This window comes from Megascapheus bottae, chromosome 9 (genome assembly GCF_031878675.1).
Source record: "Megascapheus bottae isolate mThoBot1 chromosome 9, mThoBot2.hap1, whole genome shotgun sequence".
In the NCBI taxonomy this organism is placed as follows: Eukaryota; Metazoa; Chordata; class Mammalia; order Rodentia; family Geomyidae; genus Megascapheus; species Megascapheus bottae.
The window spans coordinates 18,837,932-18,863,176 of NC_143517.1; the positions used below are offsets into that span (position 1 = coordinate 18,837,932).

At 40.3% G+C, this 25,245-nt stretch overlaps 1 protein-coding gene across 2 annotated transcripts in view; it reads right to left on the minus strand.

Annotated features, from left to right (window-relative positions):
* Window positions 1-2,490: 2,490 nt before the first annotated feature.
* Slco5a1 (solute carrier organic anion transporter family member 5A1) overlaps window positions 2,491-25,245 on the minus strand; it is a 107,151-nt gene continuing 84,396 nt past the window's right edge. For both annotated transcript variants that reach the window (XM_090338666.1, XM_090338665.1), the window contains 5 exons: window positions 18,507-18,705; window positions 12,889-13,048; window positions 10,204-10,445; window positions 7,977-8,041; window positions 2,491-3,049 (listed from right to left, as the gene is read on the minus strand). In XM_090338666.1, coding sequence (XP_090194792.1) covers window positions 2,592-3,049; window positions 7,977-8,041; window positions 10,204-10,445; window positions 12,889-13,048; window positions 18,507-18,705 — 1,124 coding nt within the window. In that variant the 3' untranslated portion in view covers window positions 2,491-2,591. The remainder of the gene's footprint in view (window positions 3,050-7,976; window positions 8,042-10,203; window positions 10,446-12,888; window positions 13,049-18,506; window positions 18,706-25,245) is intronic.

Consider the following 25,245-nt stretch of genomic DNA (forward strand, 5'->3'; position numbering starts at 1 on the left):
GCCATATATGTACAATGAAATGGGATCAGGTATGAAATAGTCACTTAGTTGGCTACATAATATTCCAGTGATGCTACCAGAGCCTAAAGAATTCTGAACCAATTCTTAACTTTTACAAATTCTACAACTTCATCCCATCATAACTGTTACTACTTAAAATTCTATATTCACCAACAACACATTCATAATAGCCCTGCTATTTATTTATAAGTGTCAAGAAGTACAATCGTAACTTTGTGGCACCTATTTGAAGCCAACTCTTTTTAGCTCTGGCTGAACTATCCCAAAGGATCTCATGGAGCAGTTGGTAAAAAGGTACACAGACAACTGGTGACCAGTCAGTGATTGCTGAACTTAATGACCATTCAAGGAAGAGACAGGGGTGCAGGGCTAAGAAGCCCTGGTGAGTCCAACAATCTTGGTACAAAACACAAAGCCACTGTACCAAAAGTCTCCTAATGCAGAATCTCAGTGATTAGAGAGATGCATGGTGCATGTCTTCAAAAGCTGCAAAGACAAAGGACTTTCCCTTCTGAAAAATCAAGTTCTCCCACCAAAGGTAAAGAAGAATCTTGAGTAGACTCTAGGTTATCTTGCCACATTTTCTGAAACCTACATTGACCAAAGCTTCACAAGTATCACTATAATTACAACTGTAGCCAATCAATATATTCTTCATCTCCAAGACAGCCATGCTCGGGAGCCAATGGAAGATCCCTGTTATCTGTGGTACTAGCCTCACCCCTTGTGGATATTATTTACTCTAACAGCAATACTCTCCTCCACGAACTGCAAGTAACTGAGAGAATCATTTGGCCTATATCATTCCTAGAGAAAGAGAGGAAAGCAACCCTCTCTCCAGGAATATTTGTATAAAAAAAATCTACCTATACAAGAATATAGTCCAAAAAGCCCAAAACATGTGTCAGTCTGTCAATTACTCTGTTCTGTGAAAGAGTAGAAACCAGATGAGGAAACCATTCCCAGGATTAGCCTTTCAGAAGCAACTGCTCCTTGGCAAAAATAGCCATAATTCCATTGGTATGGGATACTCCAGTCCCTGAGACCCAGATCCATGAGTTACTGTCTGTCAGTACATTAGAGCTTAAGAACCATGTACAAAGAAAGCATCATGGGGGTACCTGTGTCAAAGTAAAAGCTGGATAGTGAATCCAAAATGCAGTTAGGAATGGGAAAAAAATCTTCTCAGAATTAGTACAAGAAGGATACAAGAGGTGGGACAGAAGGAGAATAGAGTAGGATAGAGTGGTTTCTCTTGGATCACGTTTAATCACCGCTCAAAATCAGATCATATTCTAGGTCCAAGCTCACAGCTCCCCTTCGTCCTGTATTTAAAGTGGTTCTCATAGCCCAGGTAAAGCTTTCCTAATTTAATCACTCATTTGCTGAAGTAACCCCAAGAAAAAAGAAAAAGAATACAGATTTGCCAGTGCTTTTAAAGAAGTAACTAAAATGCTCAGGTGAGACTCACTCTTATACCTGGAATTTCTTTCTCAAATACTTTGAATATCAAAATTACGATTTTTTTGTGCCAGTCCTGGGGCTTGAACTCAGGGCCTGAGCACTGTCTTTGGGCTTTCTTCCTCAAAGCTAGTGCTCTACCACTTGAACCACAGCACCATTTCCAGCTCCTCTATGTATGTGGTACCAAGGAATCAAACCCAGGTCTTTGTGCATGCTAGGCAAGCACTCTACTGGTAGGCTAAATTCCTTTTAGTGGACCTACCCTTAAAAACTAAAAGAGTTTTGGACAGTAATTTCATTGGATGAGAACGCCATCTGTTTCTTTTCTTATTATTCATCTCAAAGTACAGTTGCTAGCCATATTGTTTGTACACACTAGTCTTAAAGCCTCTTAAGAAAGAATACTGCAATTTACGTTCAAGCTATCAGATATATGATCAAGTTAACTACCTTATGACAGGGCAGACAGACAAAAGAGCATATATCTTATGAAATGGTGTAGCATTTGAAAATTTCTACCTGACTGATAACTCTGCTATAGCTTAAAATGCTATTAGCAGTGCTTTAGACAGAGCTGAGCTTCCACTTTTCAAAATCCTATCTGCTTAATTCTCTGAAAGCAAAAGTAACATACATGCTGCACTTATTTTCCCAATCAAATTGCATAGTTGAGGCAAATTCATTTGTGCTTTGTAGCAGAAATCAGGGATGCGCTCGTATCTAAACACTCTGATTGGCAAATGCAAAGTCATGGTCAAGCTCACCTTTGATTGGTGTGTGTGATAATACATGCAGGACCATCGCCCCACCCAAGAACCTTAGCCTTCTACCCCACTGGAGCATGAGCATGAAATTAACATAGCAAAACATGGTAACAAACCTATCTAGACTCTTCCTTGGAGAGAAGAGGAGAAAGGCTCTCAGTCTTGTTGAGGTATCCAGCCCTCAATCAGTAATGGCTGTGTTTACTGAGTTTTGTTGGTTTGAGGATTATATCTGTAGAGGTTTAAAAAGAGAAATAAAAGAAGGCACAGATGTTTCTTGAGTTGCCATATTCAACTCAGCCAACAAAACTAGTCTTCTGTTTTCAAGCTTCGGGAAGGATGCTACATGACAGCAGGGCTCTCTTCCAGTCCTGGGTCTGTGCAGGAACTTATTGCTTCTGGGAAGGGACCTGGATAAGTCTGTGCTGTGTATGGAATCCCCTTTTGCAGACCAGTTTCTTCCTGGAATTCTCCCTGCGTGCTGAATGCTGGGCAAGATGTAGTCCGGGCATATTTCTCTGCATTGTCAGGCTGGCCCACTAGCTCACTCACAGTGTTCAGAGGGAATTCTTGGCACCTCTGCCTCTGCAGTTCATCTTCCTTGTATTTTATAGAGTACCAGGCCAAAAAAATAAAAATAAAGCCAACAAACTTGAGGCCAGCAGCCAAACCAAAGTAGACAAAACGAAACGATGTCACATTGTACTCCCAGCAAGAGCCCTGCACGCCACATTCTTGCTGCCACAGCATGCAGGTGGTATCAATAACTGCCCCAAAGTAAATTGGAGTAGGAATGTATGCTACGCCATGGAGAGAAAGAAAGAAATACAAGTTTAGCACATCTTGGAAGAGAAGTCAGATATTTTTCATTTCATTTTGCTTTTATGGTTTTGGTTGGCTGGTTTTGTACCTTTATTTGCACTTGAACTCAAAGCATGGGCACTGTCCCTTAGCTTTTTCCACTTAAGGATAGTGCTCTACCACTAGGTCACAAATCTCTACTTCCAGCTGCTTGGTGAGTCATTAGAGGTAAAAGTCTCATAGAGCCAGGCACTAGTGGCTCATGCCTGTAATCCTAGCTACTCAGGAGGCTGAGATCTGAGGATTGAGGTTCAAAGCCAGGAGGAGCAGGACAGTCCATAAGACTCTTACCTCTAATCAACCATCAGAATGCCAGAAGTGGTAGAGTGCCATCTTGAGCAAAAAGAGCTCATCAGGGACAATACCCAAGCCTTAAATTCAAGCCCCATGACCAATAAAAAAAAGTCTCATAGACTTCCCTGCCCTGCCTAAACTTAAGCTGTGATCCTCAGATCTCAATCTCCTGAGTAGCTAGGATTATAGGCCTGAGCCAGGGGTGAGAAATCAGATTTGTAAACAGCAAAGTACTTGTTTGCTAAAAAAAAAAAAAGAAAAAAAAAAAGAAAGAAAACAGTTTCTAGGAGTGTTTTTCTTGTGTTAACTTGATACTTGTTTCCCAAAGATACATCAGGGGCTGGGAGTTTGGCCTAGTGGTAGAGTGCTTGCCTAGCATGCACAAAGACCTGGGTTCAAGTCCTCAGTACCACATACATAGAAAAAAAGCCAGGAGTGGTGCTGAGGCTCAAGTGATAGAGCTCTAGCCTTGAAAAAGTCCAAGGACAGTGCTCAGGCCCTGAGCTCAAGCCCAGGACTGGCAAAAAAAAAAAAGATATCATCATCCAATTTATTCATTATAAAAAACATTCCCAAAATAGTAAATATTTGTAACTCAGAATGTGTTACTGACTTTTTGGAACGTGAAAGCACTCTTGCTTTATGTGTATGTCAAATCATCGCATTGTTCACACTGGTCACAGATTTATCAATTGTATCTTTATAAAGCTGGAGGAAATATCTACTGCCAAAAAATGCAATTAGAGAATCCTTTTAAACTTAGATTTTAAAAAAAAAATTAAAAACGTAAGAAGCTTATACTAGAACTCTTTTTCGCTCACCAACATTCAATACATTTAGTTCTTGTGGTTAAGTCCTACTGTGTGAATGAAGAGCTAGAGAAAGCATTGTCACTTATAAGTCAGACACCACATCAAATGTTAACCTCATCAAGGCACTTGGTGGATGGAAAAAATCATGACATAAAATACACCTTTGAAGCTTATGAGACATCTGGATGAGTAGAAGCTTTATAGTTTGAACTATGATGTTGACATTTCTTTAATTCTATCCCCCCCTCCACCAAGTCGCCTAGTAGAATTTCTTCATCCTTTGCCAAAATGTGCCTCACCCCTGGCTCATTCTCTTTTAAATTTCTGCCTCAGGTGGAAAACACTCTACTAACTACTAACTACTCCACTTTACTAACTATAACTAGTATTTACTTAAACCATTAAACATCTGTCAACCTATAAAGTCCTTCATGACAGAGGCCAAGTATCTTTTGGTTTCTCACGAGCCTAGCAAATCCAGGCACCAGGAGCTCCCATCTATAATCCTAGGGAAAAGACTCACATTTGGAAGACAGTCCAGTCAGGAAAGTCCATTAGGCTCTTATCGCCACCTAACCACCAAAAAGCTAAAAATGGAGCAAGTAGTGAGCTGGATGTCTAATTTTGTTCAGATGACTGCAGAACCTGGAAAAGCTGTTGCTGCTATCAATGCATAACATACTGCTATTATTGATCTTTTCATATAAATATATATATATATAATTTGAATTTTTGGAAACTTTATCTGTGCTGTCAACTTTGGGGAAAGATTCCAGTTTACTGTGTTGAGTTGGCATTCTACAGAAATTAATAGCCATATTGGTCTAGAAACGTTAAACTTATTTTTTTTTCATTTGTACAGGGGTAAACACTCTGTATGAAATATGTAAGGTCTTATCTACATGGATTTGATTACAGAAACTAATAAAGTATTCTCTAAATAATGAAAAAAAAGGGAGCAAGTGGTAGAGCACTGGCCTTGAGCAAAAACTCATTCAGAAAAAAATACCCTGGTCCTGAGTTCAAGCCCCAGGACCAACACACACACACACACACACACACACACACACACACACACACACACACACACACACAAACCTATCAGGAGAGCCATGGATCCTCAGTAAAAATACATGAGAAGAAAGACTGCTAGGAACGGAGTAGAAAGGGAAGAGGAGGCACTAATAGTAGTAGTAATAGAAGTAATAATTGAAGTCACAATAAAGGAAAGAAGAAAGAAGGAAAGATGTAGATGCTGTAAGTAATACACTTTTTTGTATGCCAGAACTGGGGTTTGAACTCAGGTCCTGCAACTGTTCCTTAGCTTTTTTGCTCATGGCTGGCACTCTTCTAACTAAGCCACACCTCCATTTCAGACTTCTTGGTAGCTAACTGGAGAAAAAAGTATGAGGGACTTTTCTTTCTAAGCTGTCTTCAAGCTGCAATCTTCAGTTTTTTGCCTCCTGCATAGATAGGATTATAGGCATGATCCACCAGCACCTGCTACGTACATGTTTAATAACTTATATTTAACTGAAATGAGGTCTATCACTAAATTTTACTGCTACTAAAGTACCATATACTTATTTGCTTTGAACTTTTAGGAAAATTGAAATTAAAAATGAAATTTAGTTTGTGCCTTTCACAACACTTTTCCCCAAAGAAATTAAGATAAAATTGAATTAAATGACAAGTTCCTCCTTTATCACCCCTTTACTTGTGTGTAGTACTACAGTTCATGCCTAGCTACTTGTAAGGTTGAAATCTGAGGATTGTGGTTTGAAGTCAGATAGGACAGGAAAGTTTCTGAGATGCTTTTCTCAATTAAGCGCCAAAAAGCCAGAAGATGAACTATATAGCTCAAGTGCAGACCACAAGTTTTGAATAAAAATGCCAAGCAAGAGTGCAAGGCCCTAAGCTCAAATGCCAGTACCACCACATGCAGACACAAAAACAATAATGAGGCTGCCAAGAGCATGGCCTAGTAGTAGACTACTTGCCCCAGTATGCATGAAGCCCTGGGTTCGATTCCTTGGTAACTCATATTCAGAAAAAGCAAGAAGTGGAGCTGTGTGTGGCTAGCTAGCCTTGAGCAAAAGAAGCTCAGAGACAGTGCTAAGACCCTGAGTTCCCAGGATTGGGAGCATAATAATAATAATGATGATGATGATGAAAACACTTTCTGGTTTTCAAAGTATAACTCTGTGTGTGTGGGGGGGGGTTTCCTTTAAGCAGCATGCTTTTATAAACCATAGTTGTAAGAGCTTATTGGAAAAATATTCTTCTTGGACTGGTCCATCTACCCTATCATATGACAAATTGCAAAGGAAACTCATTCTACAACAGTAAACTGATTTTAAATTACTTTATCCTTCAAAAGTGAATTTGAATTTAAAAACTCTGTTTTGTCCTGTGGACAATAGTACTGATTACTAAGGGGGAAAAACACCAGCTGAGGAAAACATCGACCTGCTCCTTAAGAAAGGGAAAATGAGCCTGTAAGTCAACTAACAATACACCAAAAGTGATCACGTAACAGGTGACATGGAGCCTGTTTCACGCTCATTGTCCCACGCCTTCCCGGGGTGACAAGGCATCTGTGAAATGAGTCTTCAAGCATTTTATTCACACAGCACTGATGAGCTTTTTCTTGTTGATGAAGAAAGCCTGTGGAGTGTCTCACGGGTGGCTTTGAGTGGCTTTTTATTTTCTTAGAATTCTTTTGTTCCTCAGAAAACTCAATAGGTATACTTTCAGTCCAACGAAGTTACTCTAAAGAAGTAAGAAACTGAACGTTTCACAAGTATAGTGTGCACCAGTACCTTATGCTTTCATGTTAGAACCCTCTAAAGGGATCAGAAAGTCAGAGTAAAAAACACTGTAATGGGTGCCAGTGGCTCATGCCTATAATCCTAGCTACTCAGGAGGCTGAGCTCAGCCCGGGCAGAAAAGTCCATGGGATTCTTACTCTTATCTTCAATAGCCACCGAAAACCAGAAGTAGTACTGTGGCTTCAAGTAGTAGAGCACTGGTCTTAAGCAAAAAAGCCTAAGCTTAGAGACTGCACCCTGGCCCAGAGTTCAAACTCCATGACCACAAAAAAAAAAAAAAAAAAGAATGAAAGAAAGCAAGAAATAAAGAGCTGGGTGCGGTGGCTCACAACTGGAGACTGAGATCTGAGGATCATGGTTCAAAGCCAGCAGGGGTACTAAAGACTATAAGACTCTTATCTCCTATTAATCACTAAAAAAGGGCAAATAGGACTGTGGCTCCAGGGGTAGGGTAGTAGCCTTGAGCTGAAGAGTTCGGGGACAATGCCTAGGCCTAGGGGGAGGGAGGTAGCCTTGAGCTGAAGAGGACAGCACACAGGCCCAGAGTTCAAATCCCAGGACCCACAAAAAAAGGAAGGAAGGAAGGAAGGAAGGTAGGAAGGAAGGAAGGAAGGAAGGGAAAGAAAAGCAAAGAAAAAAACACATCTATTGACTTAATCTTTCTTCCTGTATAAAATTGTCTAGAGAATTTCGGCCAAGTTTATGTTCATAGTAAAAAAGAAAATAATCCAAACACTTTTGTTTTATCAACATGAACCTGTGAGCTCTCAGTTGAAATCCAAAAACTAGGAAGTATGCCTTTACAACAAACCTGTAAAATCCTAGCCACAAATGCCAACAAATGATTTAATTCATCACTTGTCACACACTTTGCATCTGTCCAATGCAAAGAGGAACTCAAAGGCACATTAGGAAATTCTGGGACATACCAAGTGTTCGTAACAAAACAAACTGCATTCCCAGTGCAAAAGGTCTCTCCTCATCTTCCACAGACCTACAGTGAAGAACAAGAAGAAAAGTATTTAAATAGGGATGCTTGGAAAATGGATACCCATCAAGCCTGCTCTGTTCAAAGCCAAGAATGAAAAAATAGAATATTGTGTCAAGATGTTTGATTTCCTAGAATGTACTAACAAGAGTGAGACAGCATTTTTGATAGTAGATCATAGACTTGGCAATCTTCCTAGTGAAGATACACACACATACACACACAACACACACACACACACACACACACACACACGCACACACAAACAACTCTTATTGACTCCTTCTATGTGTATGCTGATAGATGGCAAAGGCTCTTGGCTAAAGAGACAAACATAGTTCTAAATGGAACTCAAAATAAATTCTATTTTTAAAAATCATAAAGCATTATCCCAATACTGATTTTTTTGGTTGATCATGGGTCTTGAACTCTGGGCCTGGGTGCTGTCCTTTAGCTCTTCAGCTCAAGTCTAGCACTCTACTACTTGAGTCACAGCAACACTTCCCGTTTTCTGGTGGTTAATTGGTGAGTCTCATGGACATTTTATGCCCGGGCTGGCTTTGACCCATGATCTCAGCCTCCTGGGTAGGTAGAATTACAGATGTGATCCATCAGTGCCTGGCCTTACGACTGCTTTCTCTTTCTGGGTTTGTTGGCTTTTTCCAGAATTGGTGGATAAATCCAATGAAAATCTCTCCTGTAATTCCTCCAAGGTAAGACAAAAAATAAAAATAAAGAAAAGAAAAAAGCCTAAAAAAAGACAAATCAAAATTTGAAGAATAATGAGCTCTTCCAACCACAATTTGTGTGTGTTCATGTGTGTGTGTGTATGTGTGTGTGTGTGTGTGTGTGTATGTTTTCTTAAAAATTATGCTACAAACATGGGGAGTATCAATGTTCGAGAAGTAATGTGCCTAACTACCTGACAAATGTAATTGTAACCCCTCTATACATTACCTTGACAATAAAATAAAATAAAAAATAATAATACAAAAATTAATGCTACAAGCTGGGCACTGGTCTCTCATATCTGTCATCCCAGATACTCAAGAGACTGAGATATGAGGATTACAGTTTGAAGCCAGACTTGACAGAAAGTCTATGAGACTCAACTCCAATTAACCACCAAAAAAGGCAGAAGTGGAGCTGTAGGTCAAATGGTTGAGTGCCAGCCTTGTGTAAAAATACTTAGGGACAGCACCCAGGCTATGAGTTCAAGCCTCAAGACCAGTACATGCACACACACACACACACACACACACACACACACACACACAGCCCCAAGTGGCCTTCACAGAGAAGGTCTAACAGCATAAAACAGAAAAATAGCCAGAATATTCCTGGAATGGTCCAGCTACCCTCACTAAACCTGGCATCTCAGCAGGTGCCCATCCCTGTGGGATCCTGAAAAGCCTTGAGGAAGAAGAACAAGGACTTCTTCCTTTCACCTTCTCACTAGCCTGCACTCTGCTCCTTTAGAACTAACAGGGGTAAGATCTCCTACTACACACTGCAGCTGTTACTGCAAACACCAATGCAAGGACTTAAGCGTGCCGTCAACATTCTTAGCACAATTTGTTTCCACATCCTTTAATAAACAAAGGGACAAAATCCGCCTCAGGAAATATAATATGACAAAGTTAAGGGTAGTCTAATCAACTGAAAAATCAGATTTCCTTGATTCAACACCACAACTTTATATGTCAGTACAGCGAATGGACCCAGCATTTCGAAATACAGGCTCAGCATAAATGAAGTCCGGTGCTGGAGGCTGGATAGTCATCGTTCACAAGGAGGAGGTAATAGCTATTGTGGTCTGCATGGTTTAGAAACTTTACCAGAATACTTCTTGCCTTCTCAGAGGTCCTGTGTCCTAGAGCCTCAGCCAGGGATGGCTTTCAGCTCCTGCTAAATGAACCTTATAGGGCAGAGACTCTAGAAACCAGAGGTGCCTCGAAGAAACTTAGCTAAACTAAAACTCCACTTAAGGACAGAAAGTTCCGGAACATGGAAGGTTACAAGCATCTTTTCCCTTCCTGACATGGAAAGACACTTCTCAAGTGACATTTCATGCTTCTACACATTCGAATCTGGCTGTCCCTGCTTGCTTTGTCACCCTCTCCCCTCCTCCTGTGACACGCACTCTGGCCATTTGGTGCTGCTCTCACCTGAGAGTTACTATGATGGCTGATGGCTGGGCACATGCTGTGATGAAGGTGACGATGAAAAGAAAAACCAGGAAGGGGATGAGGGTGTTGCAGGTACGCCTGCACTTCCCTGACACGGCGTAGCCGTTCTCGTTGAGATACGTTTTCACAATGACCACGCGGAGCTGGCTGCGCTGGCCCACGGTGGGCGCTGTGATCACTTGTCGGCTTTGGACACAGGCGCATTCTGTGTAATTCCGAATCTGCAGGAACAAAATGAGGACAATCAGAAGACAACGTCTGCCAACCAGAAGCAAAAGTGTGGCACGGGGAGATGAAGATAAGTGCAAGGAAGTGGAGTCGTGGCTCAAGTAGCAGAGTGCCAGCCTTGAGAGAAAAAGTCAAGAGCGAGTGTGAGGCCAGTACTGGAGCTTGAACTCACACACACTCACATTCACACTCACACACACACACACACAATCAAGTCAAACAAGGATGGACTAAAGTAACTCTAGTGTTTATTAATAGAGCAAACAAACAAGCAAAACAGGTGCCAGTGGTTCATGCCTATAATCCTAGCTACTTATAAGGCTGAGATCTGAGAATTGCAGTCCAAAGCCACCCAGAGTGAAAAGCCCATAAGATTTTTAATCTCCAATTAACCACTGAAAAGCCACAACTGGAGGTACAGATCAAGGGTAGAATGCCATGCTTGCATGAAAAAGCTAAGAGTCAAAACCAAGGCACTGAGTTCTAGCCCAAGTACCATCATATACTAAGTAAATAAGTAAAATTTGTCATGAAAAAGTGCTTTTTTGTTGACTATAACAAAAAGTTAAAATATGTGTCTAATAATACCAAAATCTTCTGGTTACAAGGGTAACCAGAACTTTTCATAAGAAACTTTCAACACTTAATTTCAGGACATATCCATTTTATGTGCGTGTGTGTGTGTGTGTGTGTGTGTGTGTGTGTGTGTGTGTGTCTGTGGTGGTTAACTGGAGATAAGACTCTCACCGATTTCTTGGCCAGGCTGGCTCAGATCTCAGCCTCATGAATTGCAAGAATCACAGGCATGAGCTACCAGCACTAGGCTATGTGCTCCATTCAGTCATAAATCTTTGCTGCTTCAATTGTTGTTGAACTCTTAGTTCCTCTCATTAGAGAAGCCCCTTAAAACCAAGAGCTCAGCTTGCACAACTTTGAACACACAGGACTCCCTAACATGGATCCTATTAAATAAATTCATAAACATGATGGCTTCAGTATCAGTAACAGTGAACTTCTCATTGGCTGCTCCGGAGTAAACTACTTAGCTTGTGACCATGACCTCCTGTGGATGAATAACCCACTCCATGATGTCACTTTCATCTGCTGATTGTGCTCCCTGCCCAGGGCTGCTCTGGACTCTGACAGAGCCCAGCTGTCAGGATATTAATGCTGAGCAAAAAGAAAACAAAATCACTTCTCTATTTTTTCCCAACAAACATCTTCTGAGCCCCTATTGCTATGCCAAGTGCCGTTCAAGGGAACTGAAAATACAGAAGAGCAAAAGAAACCAAATCTCTGGTAAATACCAAAATTTCCACTGAAAGTAAATATAAAAGTGAAAATGAAACTTTACTAAGGATTACTGATCAAAATAAACCAATGAATGTGAAATCACCCCATTCATTTTCTGCTGAATGGGAATTAGCTGAATTTATTCTTTACTTCCAACAGCAATAAAATCATGGATGTAAAACTGGGGTGTCGTTGACCTACCTAAGCTCAGGACATTTTGCTATCTCTTAAAAAGAAAGATCAATTTGTCCCCAAAGGATTTGCTCACTTCCAAGAAAGAATCTGGTTGTTGAAGAGAACAGATCATATAACCTCTTTTACCATGGTCACATACTGAAGCTCACCAACTATTTTACAAAGAATCAGCAACAGAATTTCTTCATTTATCACTAATTTTAAACCTAGACATCAAGAATGGCAACACTCAGTATATTCCCTACAACAGTCAATATATTCCCTGTCATCCATCTAGAAAAAGAAAACCCAATGCGTTTTAAACTTACAGTTAAAGCAACTCCACACAATGTTGTTGTTGTTGTTGTTGTTGTTTTTTAATGAGAAGAGTCAAACCAGGCTCAATAAAGAAATGGAGTAAAAGATGAAAACTTTCTCCCACAGTATTACAGTCTATTTATAATTCACAGGAATGGGAATTTTCAAAATAGCCTATTCTTCAACTGACAGAAATATCCTTACACTGAAAGTAACAGGGGAAATGGTTGAACTGAAATGATCATCTTTGAAAAATGCCTTTCCTTATCTTCCCAGACTCTTATCAGAAGTGGTCTTCCCATCAAGACAACTATAATCACCTTGACCTTCAAGTCTATTATTACAAGGGCCCTGTCAGAACAACAGCTGGAAGGCCTGGAGCTCAGCCTTATCAACTTTCACCGAGGTGGCATGAAATGTAAATAAGAGACCGCCCAAATCGCTGCACACTCAAAAATGCTCCAGTCATCCTGGGTAAAAGAAAACTGAAAAAAAAAAAGATAACACTGAATAGTTTTCTTTCTGCTAGGTATTTATCAGAGGTGGTTTGGAGTCTGTTGAAAAGAGAGACAGGGTCACTGTGTGCATAGTATATTCTGTCACCAGATGTTGAATTAACAACAGAAGAGGAATTTATAAAAATATACTCACCCCAGTGCTAAGGTTACCGCTGTTAACACAGCCAGCCAGACAAGGGTTAAAGTATGTAATTCCATCTGATCCACAGACTGGCTCATACTCATGTATTTTACAACCACAATTCACATTGCAGCTTCCTGTCAGGTTCCTATGGGGCATGGTCAAAGAAGGCCTAGAAGAGTAAAGACGTAAAGTGTGAGCGCTAAAGTAAAACCAAGAAGAGTTTTTCATATTTAGTCACTTCTATTTGATGGAATACTGTGGTACACAAGATACCCATTCTCAATACTTACCTTTAGGACTTTACAACGAAGTGGGGGAAGAAAAGTATTTCAGCATTTCTAGTACAACACAGTCTATACATTTTTATCTAACTGTCCTGCTCCAATTTAACCCTTCGCCTGGATTCTCTGGACTTGACCATCATGTTTGGGCTCAGTGATTTGAACCCTCATTTAATTCCATCCTCAATGCAAGCACAGGACTCTATGTCCTAGCAGAATGAGTTTTGGGTCTCAGACTTTAATTTCATATAGCTCCCCATTTTCTCTACTCATGTAACTCTAAGACTTGGCTCTATATCCTAGCAAATTTGAGCCTCAACTCTGATTTTGGTGTTAGTTGTTTTATTTGGGGGGTACTGAGGATTTAAAAGGCATCTTTTTTTTTTTTTTTTTTTTTTTTTTTTTTTTTTGCCAGTCCTGGGCTTGACCTCAGGACCTGAGCACTGTCTTTGGACTTTCTCAAGGCCAGAGCTCTACCACTTGAGCCTCAGCACCACTTCTGGCTTTTTTCTATGTATGTGGTACCGAGGAATTGAACCCGAGTATTTGTGCATGCTAGGCAAGCACTCTACCACTAGGCCAAACTCCCGGCCCCTTAAAAGGCATTTTTATGTGCTACCACCGAGCTATACAAGTCTTAGCTTATTATTATTATTGTTGTTGTTGTTGTTGTTGTTTTTAATGATTTGTGTGTGTTGGAGGGGATGGATCCATACACATGTATGTTTGCTGCTTCTGGCATAAACTCAGGTCCAGGATGCTGTCTTTTAGCTTTTCTGATCAAGGCTGGTACTCTACTAATTGATTCACAATTTTACTTCTGGCTTTTTGGCAGTTAATTGGGGGATAAGAGTGTCACATACTGTACTGCCCAGATTGGTTTCAAACCACAATTTTCAGATCTCAGCCTCCTGAGTAGGTAAGTTTACAAGCATGAGCCACTAGCACCAAGTCCTAGCTTATTTTTAATATACAGTATTTACATAAATGAGATATCTTGTGCTGTTTCAATATATATACATTATGTAATGGTCAAAATAATATAACTAGCATATCTTTCATTTCAAACATTTGTCAATTTTTTGAACTGAAAATATAGGATCAATTCAAAAACATCATTACAAGACTTATGTACATAAACATGGACTCTCACCAATTTCAGTTATCAATATAAAATCCATTCACCAAGGGTCTTAATTGTTTTAGAATAACTTATCTAAAGAGGACACCTACTCTAGAAAATCAGAATAACTTGATTTTTCACAGAAGATTGGTTAGGACTCATATCCCTAGTTTGATTCTGGCAACTGGATTATAAAAATTAAGCAGTTGTCCTCTTAAAACTTGCCAGATAAGGGAAAATGAGAGATGGGTTATATTTTTCCATGAGATCACCCTATGATACAAAGAAATATACAATATGAAAAGCCCTACAAAAGTCAACTCATGCAAAAAATAAAAAGAGTCAAGGAGAGATATAAACCTAGAGGGTATAAAATGGTAGTAAAGAGTAGAGGCAGACAGGAACCAGACCTATAGGAGAAGTAATCCTATAATGCTCATAATCATGACATCTTTGGGGTTTTTTCCCCTCTGTACCTGTCTCTATCCTCATCTCCTCTTCCTCTAAAGAGAAGTCTTATTGAATTAGGGTCTGACCTAACAAGTCTCATTAACCTAATTACCTAAAGACCTTATCTCTGCAAATTGTCATATTCTGAGATACTATGAGTCAGAGCTTCAATATGAGTTAGGAAGACTGGGTATAACTCAGGCCCTAACAATTGAGATGCCTCAGGAATTCACATAAACCACCTTTTCAATTTCAAAATACCAAAGAAAATGTAATGTTAAATTTCATTATGTATTGAAGTTCAAAGTCTTTCACAGCTCTGGTGACTGAGAAGTATGAAGTCCAAAGTTCTTGTTAAGTTGAAGCCAAGGACTATATCAGCCTGTACAACTCTCAAGACTTCAGTAGAGTAGGGCCACCATTTGAAGCTGTCCTCATGCTATCTTTGTTTTTGTCATCATGTCACTGCTTTTATGCAGTGCTAATTAAATATCATTCCCAAAGCTAAGTGAGGTAGCAAGGGGAGACACTGTTCTCTTCCATCCATTTGTCCCTCATACATCCATTCAGTATGCTAGTCTGTGACTATAATCCAAGTTATTCAGGAGTCAGTGGTAGGAATATCAGAGTCCATGTCAGTAGGACAAAAGGGTGAGACCCTATCTGAAAAATTAATTAAAGAAGAAAGGTCTTGGACCAGGAGCACAGCCTAGTCGTAGAGTGCTCGCCTTGCATACACAAAGCCCTGGGTTGGATTCCTCAGTACCATATACACAGAGAAAGCTGGATATGACATTGTAGCTTAAGTGGCAACCTTAAGCAAAAAAGAGCTAGCCTTGAGCAAAAAAAGTATCCAAGGACATTGTCCAAGCCCTGAGTTTAAGCCCCAGGACAGAAGAAGAAGAAAAAGAAGAAGAAGGAAGAAGAGGAGGAGGAGGAGGAGGAGGAGGAGGAGGAGGAGGAGGAGGAGGAGGAAGAGGAGGAGGAGGAGGGGAGGAGGAGGAAGACAAGGAGGAGGAAGAGGAGGAGAAGGAGGAGGAGGAGGGGAGGAGGAGGAAGAGGAGGAGGAAGAGGAGGAGGAAGAAGAAGAGGAAGAGGAGGATGAAGAGGAAGAAGAAGAAGAAGAAGAAGAAGAAGAAGAAGAAGAAGAAGAAGAAGAGGAGGAGGAGGAGGAGGAGGAGGAGGAGGAGGAGGAGGAAGAAAAGTCTTGGAATATGGCTTACCTACCAAGTATAAGGCCCCAGTGTTAATGTCCCAGTACCACAAAAAAAAAAAAAAAGAAAAAAAAAAAAAGAAAAAGAAAAAGGAGAAATGTCTTGTTAAGTGCCAAGACGTATTTTGTAATGACTATGTCAGCACAGTAATGAAGTCCCCACCAACCAGACCTCTTCATCTATAAATGTAAGACTTTTTTCCCTTAGCCTTTCTCAAGCATTCATAATTGAGTCCTCAAATTTCAATTGGAAAAACAAATGCAAGGTCATGTTAAAGTACTTTCAAAAAGGCCTTCTAGATTGGCAAAATACATCTGTAATCCCCGCCTTCAGGAAGCAGAGATAAGAAGATTGCCAGATACACCAACCTGAACTACGTAATGAGACCTAGTGTAAGAAAAGAAGAGAGGAGGGGAAGGGAGAGATGGGGAAGGAAGGGGAGGGAAGGAGAAGACAAAAATCAAATTCTATTCTTTTTTTTTTTTTTTTGCCAGTCCTGGGCTTGAGCTCAGGGCCTGAACACTGTCCTTGGACTTTCTCAAGGCAAGAGCTCTACCACTTGAGCCTCAGCACCACTTCCGGCTTTTTTCTATGTATGTGGTACCGAGGAATCGAACCTGGGTCTTCATGCATGCTGGGCAAGCACTTTAACCACTAGGCCAAACTCCAGGCCCCTCAAATTCTATTCTTCACTCATGTCACTCCATAGGAAAAATAGTCATCATTGTGTTCCCAAACTCCTAGTATAAAAATATTTCAAAGCTTAGATATACCTTTAAAAAATTTCTACCCCACTAGATCTCAACTGGAACAATTTTACTCTCAGGGTACATTTAGCAATGTCAGAAGACAATTTGGTTTGTAGTGAGGAGAAGTAAGATACTGCCTATTTTCCACAAATAATACTTATGTGGCTAAAGCTGGGTGCCAGTGGCTCATGCCTATAATCCTAGCTACATAGGAGGCCGAGATCTGAGGATCATGATTCAAAGCCAGCCTGGGTAGGAAAGTATGTGAGATTCTTATCTCCAATTAACCACCAAAAAAAAATCCAGAAGTGGAGCAGTAGAGCACTAGCTTTTGAGTGAAAGCAAAAGCTCAGAAGCAGTGCCTAGACTTGGACTTCAAGCCTGGGATATGGGGGGGGGGGGCAGTGGGGAGAGAGAAAAAGGGGAGGAGGGAGGGAGAGAGAGAGAGAGAGAGGGTCTAGTTGTCATTTAAAGATTGATTTAGCTTCAAAGCTAACAAACTCAAACAAGTGTTTTTGCTCTTCTGCATTCACAAGTGAATTTAAACAATATGTTTTATTTTAATTATCCTTATAACCAGAAAAGATCAACATTATCACCAACTTTGCCTATGAGGACACCAAAACACAACAATTTTAGATACTTTTTGTGGCTGGATAATACAGCTGGAAAACCATGTATATGTTATTATGCCAGTCATGGAGCTTGAACTCAGGGCACCACAGCACCACTTCCAGCCTTTTCTGTGTATGTGGTACCAAGGAATTGAACCCCGGGCTTAGTGCATGCTAGGAAACCACTCCACCACTAGGTCATGCACCCCACAACCCCTGCCATGTCTATTTTGTGACTTGAAAAGAAAGTCATAATGTCAATAGTCAATACTTATCTCTGAAAATCATAGAGTTTGAAGGGAGAAGAGAGAAAAACCTCAGAAGATTCATTCTACCTAACTACATTTTCTCACTAACATGGGACTAGTTGTCCACTGAGCAAAACAAAACTAGGGGGAGATAAAGAGGACTTGGAGAAAAGGATTGGGGGGGGGGGAAGCTGTCACCATGGGTCTGGAAAAGAGAGCTGACTGGGCGAAGGAAATGGATTGTTCAGCAAAGATGAGGTCCTGCTAAGATTGGAACTCATAAATTTGTAATGGAGCCAATCGGCACAATTACATAATTTCTCCCAGTTGTGCTACTAGAGTCTAGAAGCACTTGATTGAGGAGTGGCAGAACGGAAAAATGTTAAGTAAGGGCTTTTGGAGTCTTGCGAGGACTTGAAGTTTCAAAGCAGGTAAGAGTGAAAATGGTGAGTACAGAGGTTTGGTTTTATGAGAAAAGGCTCAGGCTCACGTGGAGGACAAGGAGCTCACTCAGAGGAAGCGCCACAGGCTCTGTACTTAAGTGAAAGAGCAAAGGTTAAGAGACAGAGGGGAAGACAACAGACACCCCCCCGCTCCGGGGAAATGATATTCATGGTCTCTCCTATCCTCACCTGTGAACCCCAAATGTAAATCAGGACCCACGAGACACATCCAAAATCTCACTCTAAAGAAACTGGAAGACGGTTTTGAAAAGCTAAGGTTCTATTCTAGATGTTCACAAATATCTCTTTCTTTAATTTAGGATGAGATAAATTTGAAATATACTTAACTGAGTATTGCCAACATTTAAAGCCCATAATGAATAAATGAATGAATGAATGAATGAATGAGTGGATAAACAGCAAGCAAAAACACATTAAATATATAAACCAGGAGATGGATGCCTTTCAATCACGTAACACAGGATGGGTCTGCAGAGGTACTTACCCTGTTGTATAAGGGATGTTTATGCCCCCTAGATTAATACTTTCACATCCAACAATGAACAGAGTTGAAAAACATAGTAAAGACACACCACTGCAGATCATGGCTAGTTTTGCAGATTCTCTTGCACCAAGTTTCAATTTTTTTATAATGTAGCCACCCAGGACAATACCAACACCAGCACTGGGGACAATAATAACACCTGGAGAGAAGAGAAGAAAAGGGTTCATTTGCACTAGCGTAGATTGTTATTACTGTTTTTAAATTATTTTGTTTCTGATTGCTCATTAATACTAAGAACAAAAGCAATAAACTTTGAGTGTCTATAATCTTCTAGTATTATATTATTTTCAATGCATATGATCAGCATATGATGCAGGTTCATACCTGTATCTTATAGAAATGTTTACAAGGCAATAAAGACAAACAACCCATTAGAGAATTGAATTGATTCTTCAGCAATAAACATAGAAAAGACACCCTCTTTTTTGCTAATAGGAAAATAAGAGTCCAGTGAAATACCATGCATACCATTCACACTGGTAAACAACTTAAGACCTGATTATTCCACGTGCTGACAAAAAGTTGGAAACTTTCAACATTAGTGTGATGTAAATATTGACATCTACTTTGAAAAATAGATTGGCATTATCTGATACAGTTGAAGATATATATAGGAATATATAATAGGTATTTCTACTCCTGGTTCTATGCCATAAATACCATAAAATATTTGAAGCATCATAACAATTCAAAGGAAATGCTTATTAGCAGTATATGTATACATAGATATATCACAGAACACTATTATACAGCACTATAAAGGAAGAAATGCATTCATATAGCTATGTGGAGGAGTCTAACAAAGACAAGAAAAACAACAGCTTGGCACTAATGGGCCATGTTTCTAATCCTAGCTACTCAGGAGGCTAAGATCTGAGGATCACAGTTTGAAACAAGCCCAGCTCCAAAGTACAGCTGTAGCTCAAGTGGTAAAGTGTGAGGCTTGAGCAAAAACGCTCAGGGACAGCATTTAGACCACAAAGTCAAGCCCTAGGACTGGACAAAGAAAAGAGAAAAGAAAAGTTATAAAATTGAGAATTTACAGCAGTCCAAAATATTGGAACTATGGAATGTCCCATGCTGGAAGGTTGTAGGAGTGAGGAAGGAGGATTAGGAAGACAGAGACGGAGAGACTGAAAAAAAAAGTTCAGGTTGTATTTTGTTGTTGTTGTTGTTGTTGCTGTTGTTTTTCTGTGACCAGGACTCTACTCAGTGACTGATGCTTTACACTGTGGCATGCACCCTACCACTTGAACCACACCTCCAACCCCTCAGGATGTATCTCTAGGCAATGAGAAGCCAATGAAGAATTCTGAGCTGGATCGGAATTCTGGATGAGTTGTATTCTATGAAGACCATTCCTGAAGTGAAATGTAAGACAGGATGAAAATATAAGCCAGAGATGTGATCAGGAGGGTTACTGCAAAGGTGCTGGTGAGTTATAGTACAGCAAACAAACAAACAAACAAATAAGAAAGACAAGGAGGCAAAGGAAGGAGGGCTAATGCATGACATACAGTCAGGGTTAGGATCCAGAATATGAAGACAGACTTGAAAGGAGAAGCCCAGTGGTCTCTGTTATATAGACATATCGAAGGAGAAGAGCTACAGAGAAACAAGAATCGAAATGTAGGCTATAATCACACTGTAGGCTATAAGCCAAGGAAGAGCAAGACTGGGAAATGGATATCCTGGAGCTGATTTCCTAGCAAAGATGGGATGCTCCATGTTGGCACAGAGTGAAAAAAGAACCAAAGCCGCTGGAAGAACATCAACCTTAGTGGAGCATCATAAAAAGTTGAACCCACGATGGAAACTGAAAATAAGCAGCTGAAGAATGGAAAACAAATCTGGGGAAGAGAATGTCAAAACAGAGACAAAAGCTGGGCTTTGGAGTCATTATATAACCATGCATGAGCTTCTTCAGGTGCATAACCAGGCCTGACATCTTTCAGTTGACAATGAAGATCCCATATACTCTGTATGCAGAAATGGCATGTGGTTTGTAGTACGTGACAGAAGCTAGTTTCTGCCATTATAACTGTAGCATAGGAAACCAAAGAGAAGCCAGGTGCTGGTGACTCGTGCCTATAATCCTAGAGACTCAGATCTAAGGATTACAGCTTGAAGCGAGCTTAGACAGAAAGGTCTGTGAGACTCTTACCTCTAAATAACCACTAGAAAACTGAAGTGCGGCTGTGGCTCAAGTGGTAGAGCATTAGCCTTGAGCACAAAAGCTCAGCACTCAGGCCCCCATGACTTACAAAAAAAAAGGAAGGATGGGAGGGATGGAGGGAGGGATGGAGGGGAGGAGAGAGGAAGGAAGGAAGGAAGGAAAGGAAGGAAGGAAGGAAGGAAGGAAGGAAGGAAGGAAGGAAGGAAGGAAGGAAGGAAGGAGGGAGGGAGGGAGGAAGGGAGGGAGGGAGGGAGGGAAGGAAGGAAGGAAGGAAGGAAGGAAGGAAGGAAGGAAGGAAGGAAAGAAGGAGCAGAGGGAGGGGAAAAGTAAAGAAAACCAAAGAGAAAATGGGTAATGATGTCAAATGCCTTAGTGGAACCCAAGAAGAAAGTCTTCATAGCAACAGCAATGTTTAGAGTATTATAAAGGCAGAATCTCAGCTACAGTGCATTGCGTAGGAGTATTTAAAGTGTTTTTCCTAGAACTTTGCTTTCAAAGGAAGGTCTAGAATTAGAACGAACCCAAAGAAAAATCACAGCTTGGAGGAGCTCTGTCTATTTACTAAGATAGCATAATTTAAACATATTTATATAGTGGGAAATACAGACTAAAAAGGTAGTGAGACATTGAATCCAGAGGGACAAAACCAGCTGGTAACAGTGCTGGTATTTGTGGAGTCAGAACCACCCATGGAACCACAGATGGCTGACTTAATTCTGGACTTGAAGAGATTTGTTGACCTGGGTCCAAACAGGAGACAAGTTTGCCCACTCACTATGTTGCCCCCTCCCCTATTCCACACCTTGCCTATGTGGGGGAGGCCATGTTTGAGCTTAATTTTATATCTCTGGCTGGTAAACTTTCTTTCCTTCTCTCCATCTCAAAAATTCCCAAGGTGCAGTATTCCATTCCACAACACTGGCTTCCCTGAGCCTCTGGGCTGACCCAGTCATTTCCCAGTCCCATAGTGCCTGTCACTGGACAAGACAGAGACATTTCTAGGACTTGGATCCTCTGCTCTGTGACACATAGATAATAATAGTAGGGCCCTCATAGGATAGTTTGAATTCAATGAAAAGCTCAGAACAGTGACTAACTTAAAGGATACATTCAATAAACACTGGCAATCATCCTCATAATGATTATAAATATCATTATTATCGGTCTAGTATTCATGAGTTTAACATCTGCACATATTAATACAACATGTCAAAATTATAATTAGGCAACATTAATATGCTTCCTTTCTTCTACATCAAGCACTGTTATCTCACAAAAGATTTTGAAACTTTCTGGGTCACAACAGCATTTGACCTTATAAAGTTAGGGCTGCATGCAATCAAAACATTAGAAAAAAATTAATGACAGCTAGTTAATCTCCTAATGGGGAAGCTTCTTGGTGTAATTTCTCTCTTCAATTTTTTTATCTCTGTATAGAGATTATTTGTGTTGTAAATATGCACACCAAACACCTAAGCTCAAGGCAGTTCTGGGAGCCCTAGAAACCTTAAAGGGAAGGAAAAGAGAACAAAATGAAGCTACACGTTGGCTTCAGGTTCTGGGGTCTCTGGGTGTATGCTTGCTGTTGTTTTTTGGCATCCAGGACTATCCTATCATCATACTCACCACTGCCAATTGTCTTTGCTTCTCAGTTTCATCCGTCTCCTATATGTCGAGTACATACCAGTGCTCCTTGAACATATGGGTAAATGACCAGATTTTATGACTTAGAATGAATTTAAGTGATCAATCATTCATTTCAGTTTGCAATCGTTTCCTGAACTAAGCAATATGACATTGTCTAAAGAGAAAAGTTAGGATCTAATGTGAGATAAAAATCAATTAAGAAGTAACATATAGATAGATAGGTGGAGGGAAGAAAGAAAAAAAATCCACCCTCACTTTTGCTAAAATTCTGAATTGAACATTGCTAGCAAAAGCTTAACCTGGCCAGCTACCTAAGGCAAGACAATGAGTTCTATCAGGCCTCTGACAGCTCTTCTACTGGGAAAACTTAGTGGTACACAAAGTGAATAAAATGGGCCCTCACAGCCTCACAATCATCCTTAGGCTCTTCTATCTAGACTCACTGCTCCAGGTTAGGTTTGCCACTGGTAAAATTAAAAATAAATAAGTAGCAAACATCACTGTGAATAAAAGAAATATCACTGGGCCGCAGTGGCTCACATCTGTAATCCTATCTATAGGAGGCGGAGATCCTGGTTCAAAGCAGGCAGAAAAGTCTGTAGGACTCTTATCTCCAATAAACCACTAGGAAAAACCAGGAGTGGTGCTGTGGTCCAAATGGTAGAGTATAGCCTTGAACACAGAGAGGTTCAGGGACTGTGTTCAAACCCTGATTTCAAGCCCAAGGAAGAAAGAAAGACAGATAGACAGAAAGACAGACAGACAGACAGACAGAAAGAAAGAAAGAAAGAAAGAAAGAAAGAAAGAAAGAAAGAAAGAAAGAAAGAAAGAAAGAGAAGGAAAGAAAGAAAGAAAGAGAAGGAAGGAAGGAAGGAAAGAAAGAAAAAGAAAGAAAGAAAGAAAGAAAGAAAGAAAGAAAGAAAGAAAGAAAGAAAGAAAGGGAGAGAGGGAGGGAGGGAGAGAGGGAGGGAGGAAAAGGAAGAGAGAGAAGAAGAGGAGAGGAGAGAGAGAGAGAGAGAGAGAGAGAGAGAGAGAGAGAGAGAGAGAGAGAGAGGTCATTGCAAGCCATTGTAATGATAAATTTCTGCTTCTATTGCTCAAGAGAGCTGGGCTCAGGGATGAGAACAGAAAGATGAATACCTGGAAGATAATGATGAATTCATTCATTCACTCACTCACTCTTTCTCCTCTCCCCCACACAGATGTTGACTATACTCCAGTACTCTGAAAACTACTCTTCGTATAGCAAATCATTTAATTCTCACCATTTTGTGGGATACGATTTTCTGAAATCAAACTGTGCCTTACAGTTAACAGAATCGCAGCCTGACATCGGAGTCCAATTAGAAGCCCTTTCTTCCATAGTGACTCTAATTTTCTCCATAGCATCATACCACCAATGGCATTCTTCCCACATTACATCTAGTAAGTCATAGAACAGGTAAATCAACCCATATTTATCCAACTTCTCTCATGCTGATTCTTCTAACTTTATAACACAAAATAAATGTCTTCCTCTTGCCTACGGTAGATTATCTTGATGTGTTAAGCTTCCACATGTCCTACAAACATTTTCTTGTAGAGACTGTGTCAATTACCATCAGAAGGGATTAATTAAAGAGACTATTTTCAAAATCTAAACCTTGAAGTTAGCAAATATTAAATGGCCTGAGAAAAGCCAGCATAGTACTATATATTCTCAAAATTTGTACATAAATCCACAAAGATGAGAGTATAGGATATGTTTGCTTTTAATATTCTATTTCTTACTCTTGTGAAAAATCATAAGGATCCCTTCCTAGACAATGAGCTGGGTATATGGCTAATTAATGTGTGATTAATAGGTGATGTATATGTTTTTTATTAATAGGTTATATGTTTTTATGAATAGATGATGTATGTTTTAAGACAAATAAGTTTACCTTATATACATACATTTATGTATATATATATATACACACACACACACACACACACACACACACACACGGGTGTGTGTGTGTGTGTATGTGTGTGTATATCTTTGCCAGCACTCAGGCTTGAAGTCAAAGCCTGCAGGCTCTTCCTCTTGAGCTATAGTTTCAATTAGACTTTTTTTTTTTTTTTTTTTGCCAGTCCTGGGATTGGGCTCAGGGCCTGAGCACTATCCTTGGACTTTCTCAAGGCTAGTACTCTACCACTTGAGCCTCAGCACCACTTCTGGCTTTTTGCTATGTATGTGGTACCAAGGAATTGAACCTGGGTCTTCGTGCATGCTAGGCAAGCACTCTACCACTAGGCCAAACTCCCAGCCCTCAAATAGACTTTTTGATAGTTAACTGGTGAAAAGAGTCTCATAGACTTTTCTGCCTGGACTGCTTTTAAACCCTGATCTTGAGATCTCAGCCTCTTAAGTAGCTAAGATTACAGCCTAGTACCTGACTTAAATTTATACTATCTTTTTCTTAAAATATGGCGTCTGTTCTAAGACAGAACAAATTGCCTTTAAATCCCTCATATGTCACGGTACAACTTGAAACTCTGTACTAGACCGGCAGCCTGTGTCAGTTGGGGTAAAGTACTACTGGTACTAAGTCATCAGTCCTGGAAAAGAGCACCATAACCCTAGTGGAGTAGCTTACAGGAAACCTTTAGGAATTCCCCTGAACTGACAGCACAACTAGCCTGATACTGGACTGCTGCAGACTAACTGTCTCAAGTTCTCCCTTCCAAGGCTTCAGTCAAAAGAGACAGTGTTAGAAAGAGACCTTAGGCCTCAGTTTCCCCTTGGGCTTGCTGTGTCAATCATAATATGGCTCCGGTGGGACTGCGTACAGATAACCCATAGTGATTTCCTAGACCATCTTTCCTATATCA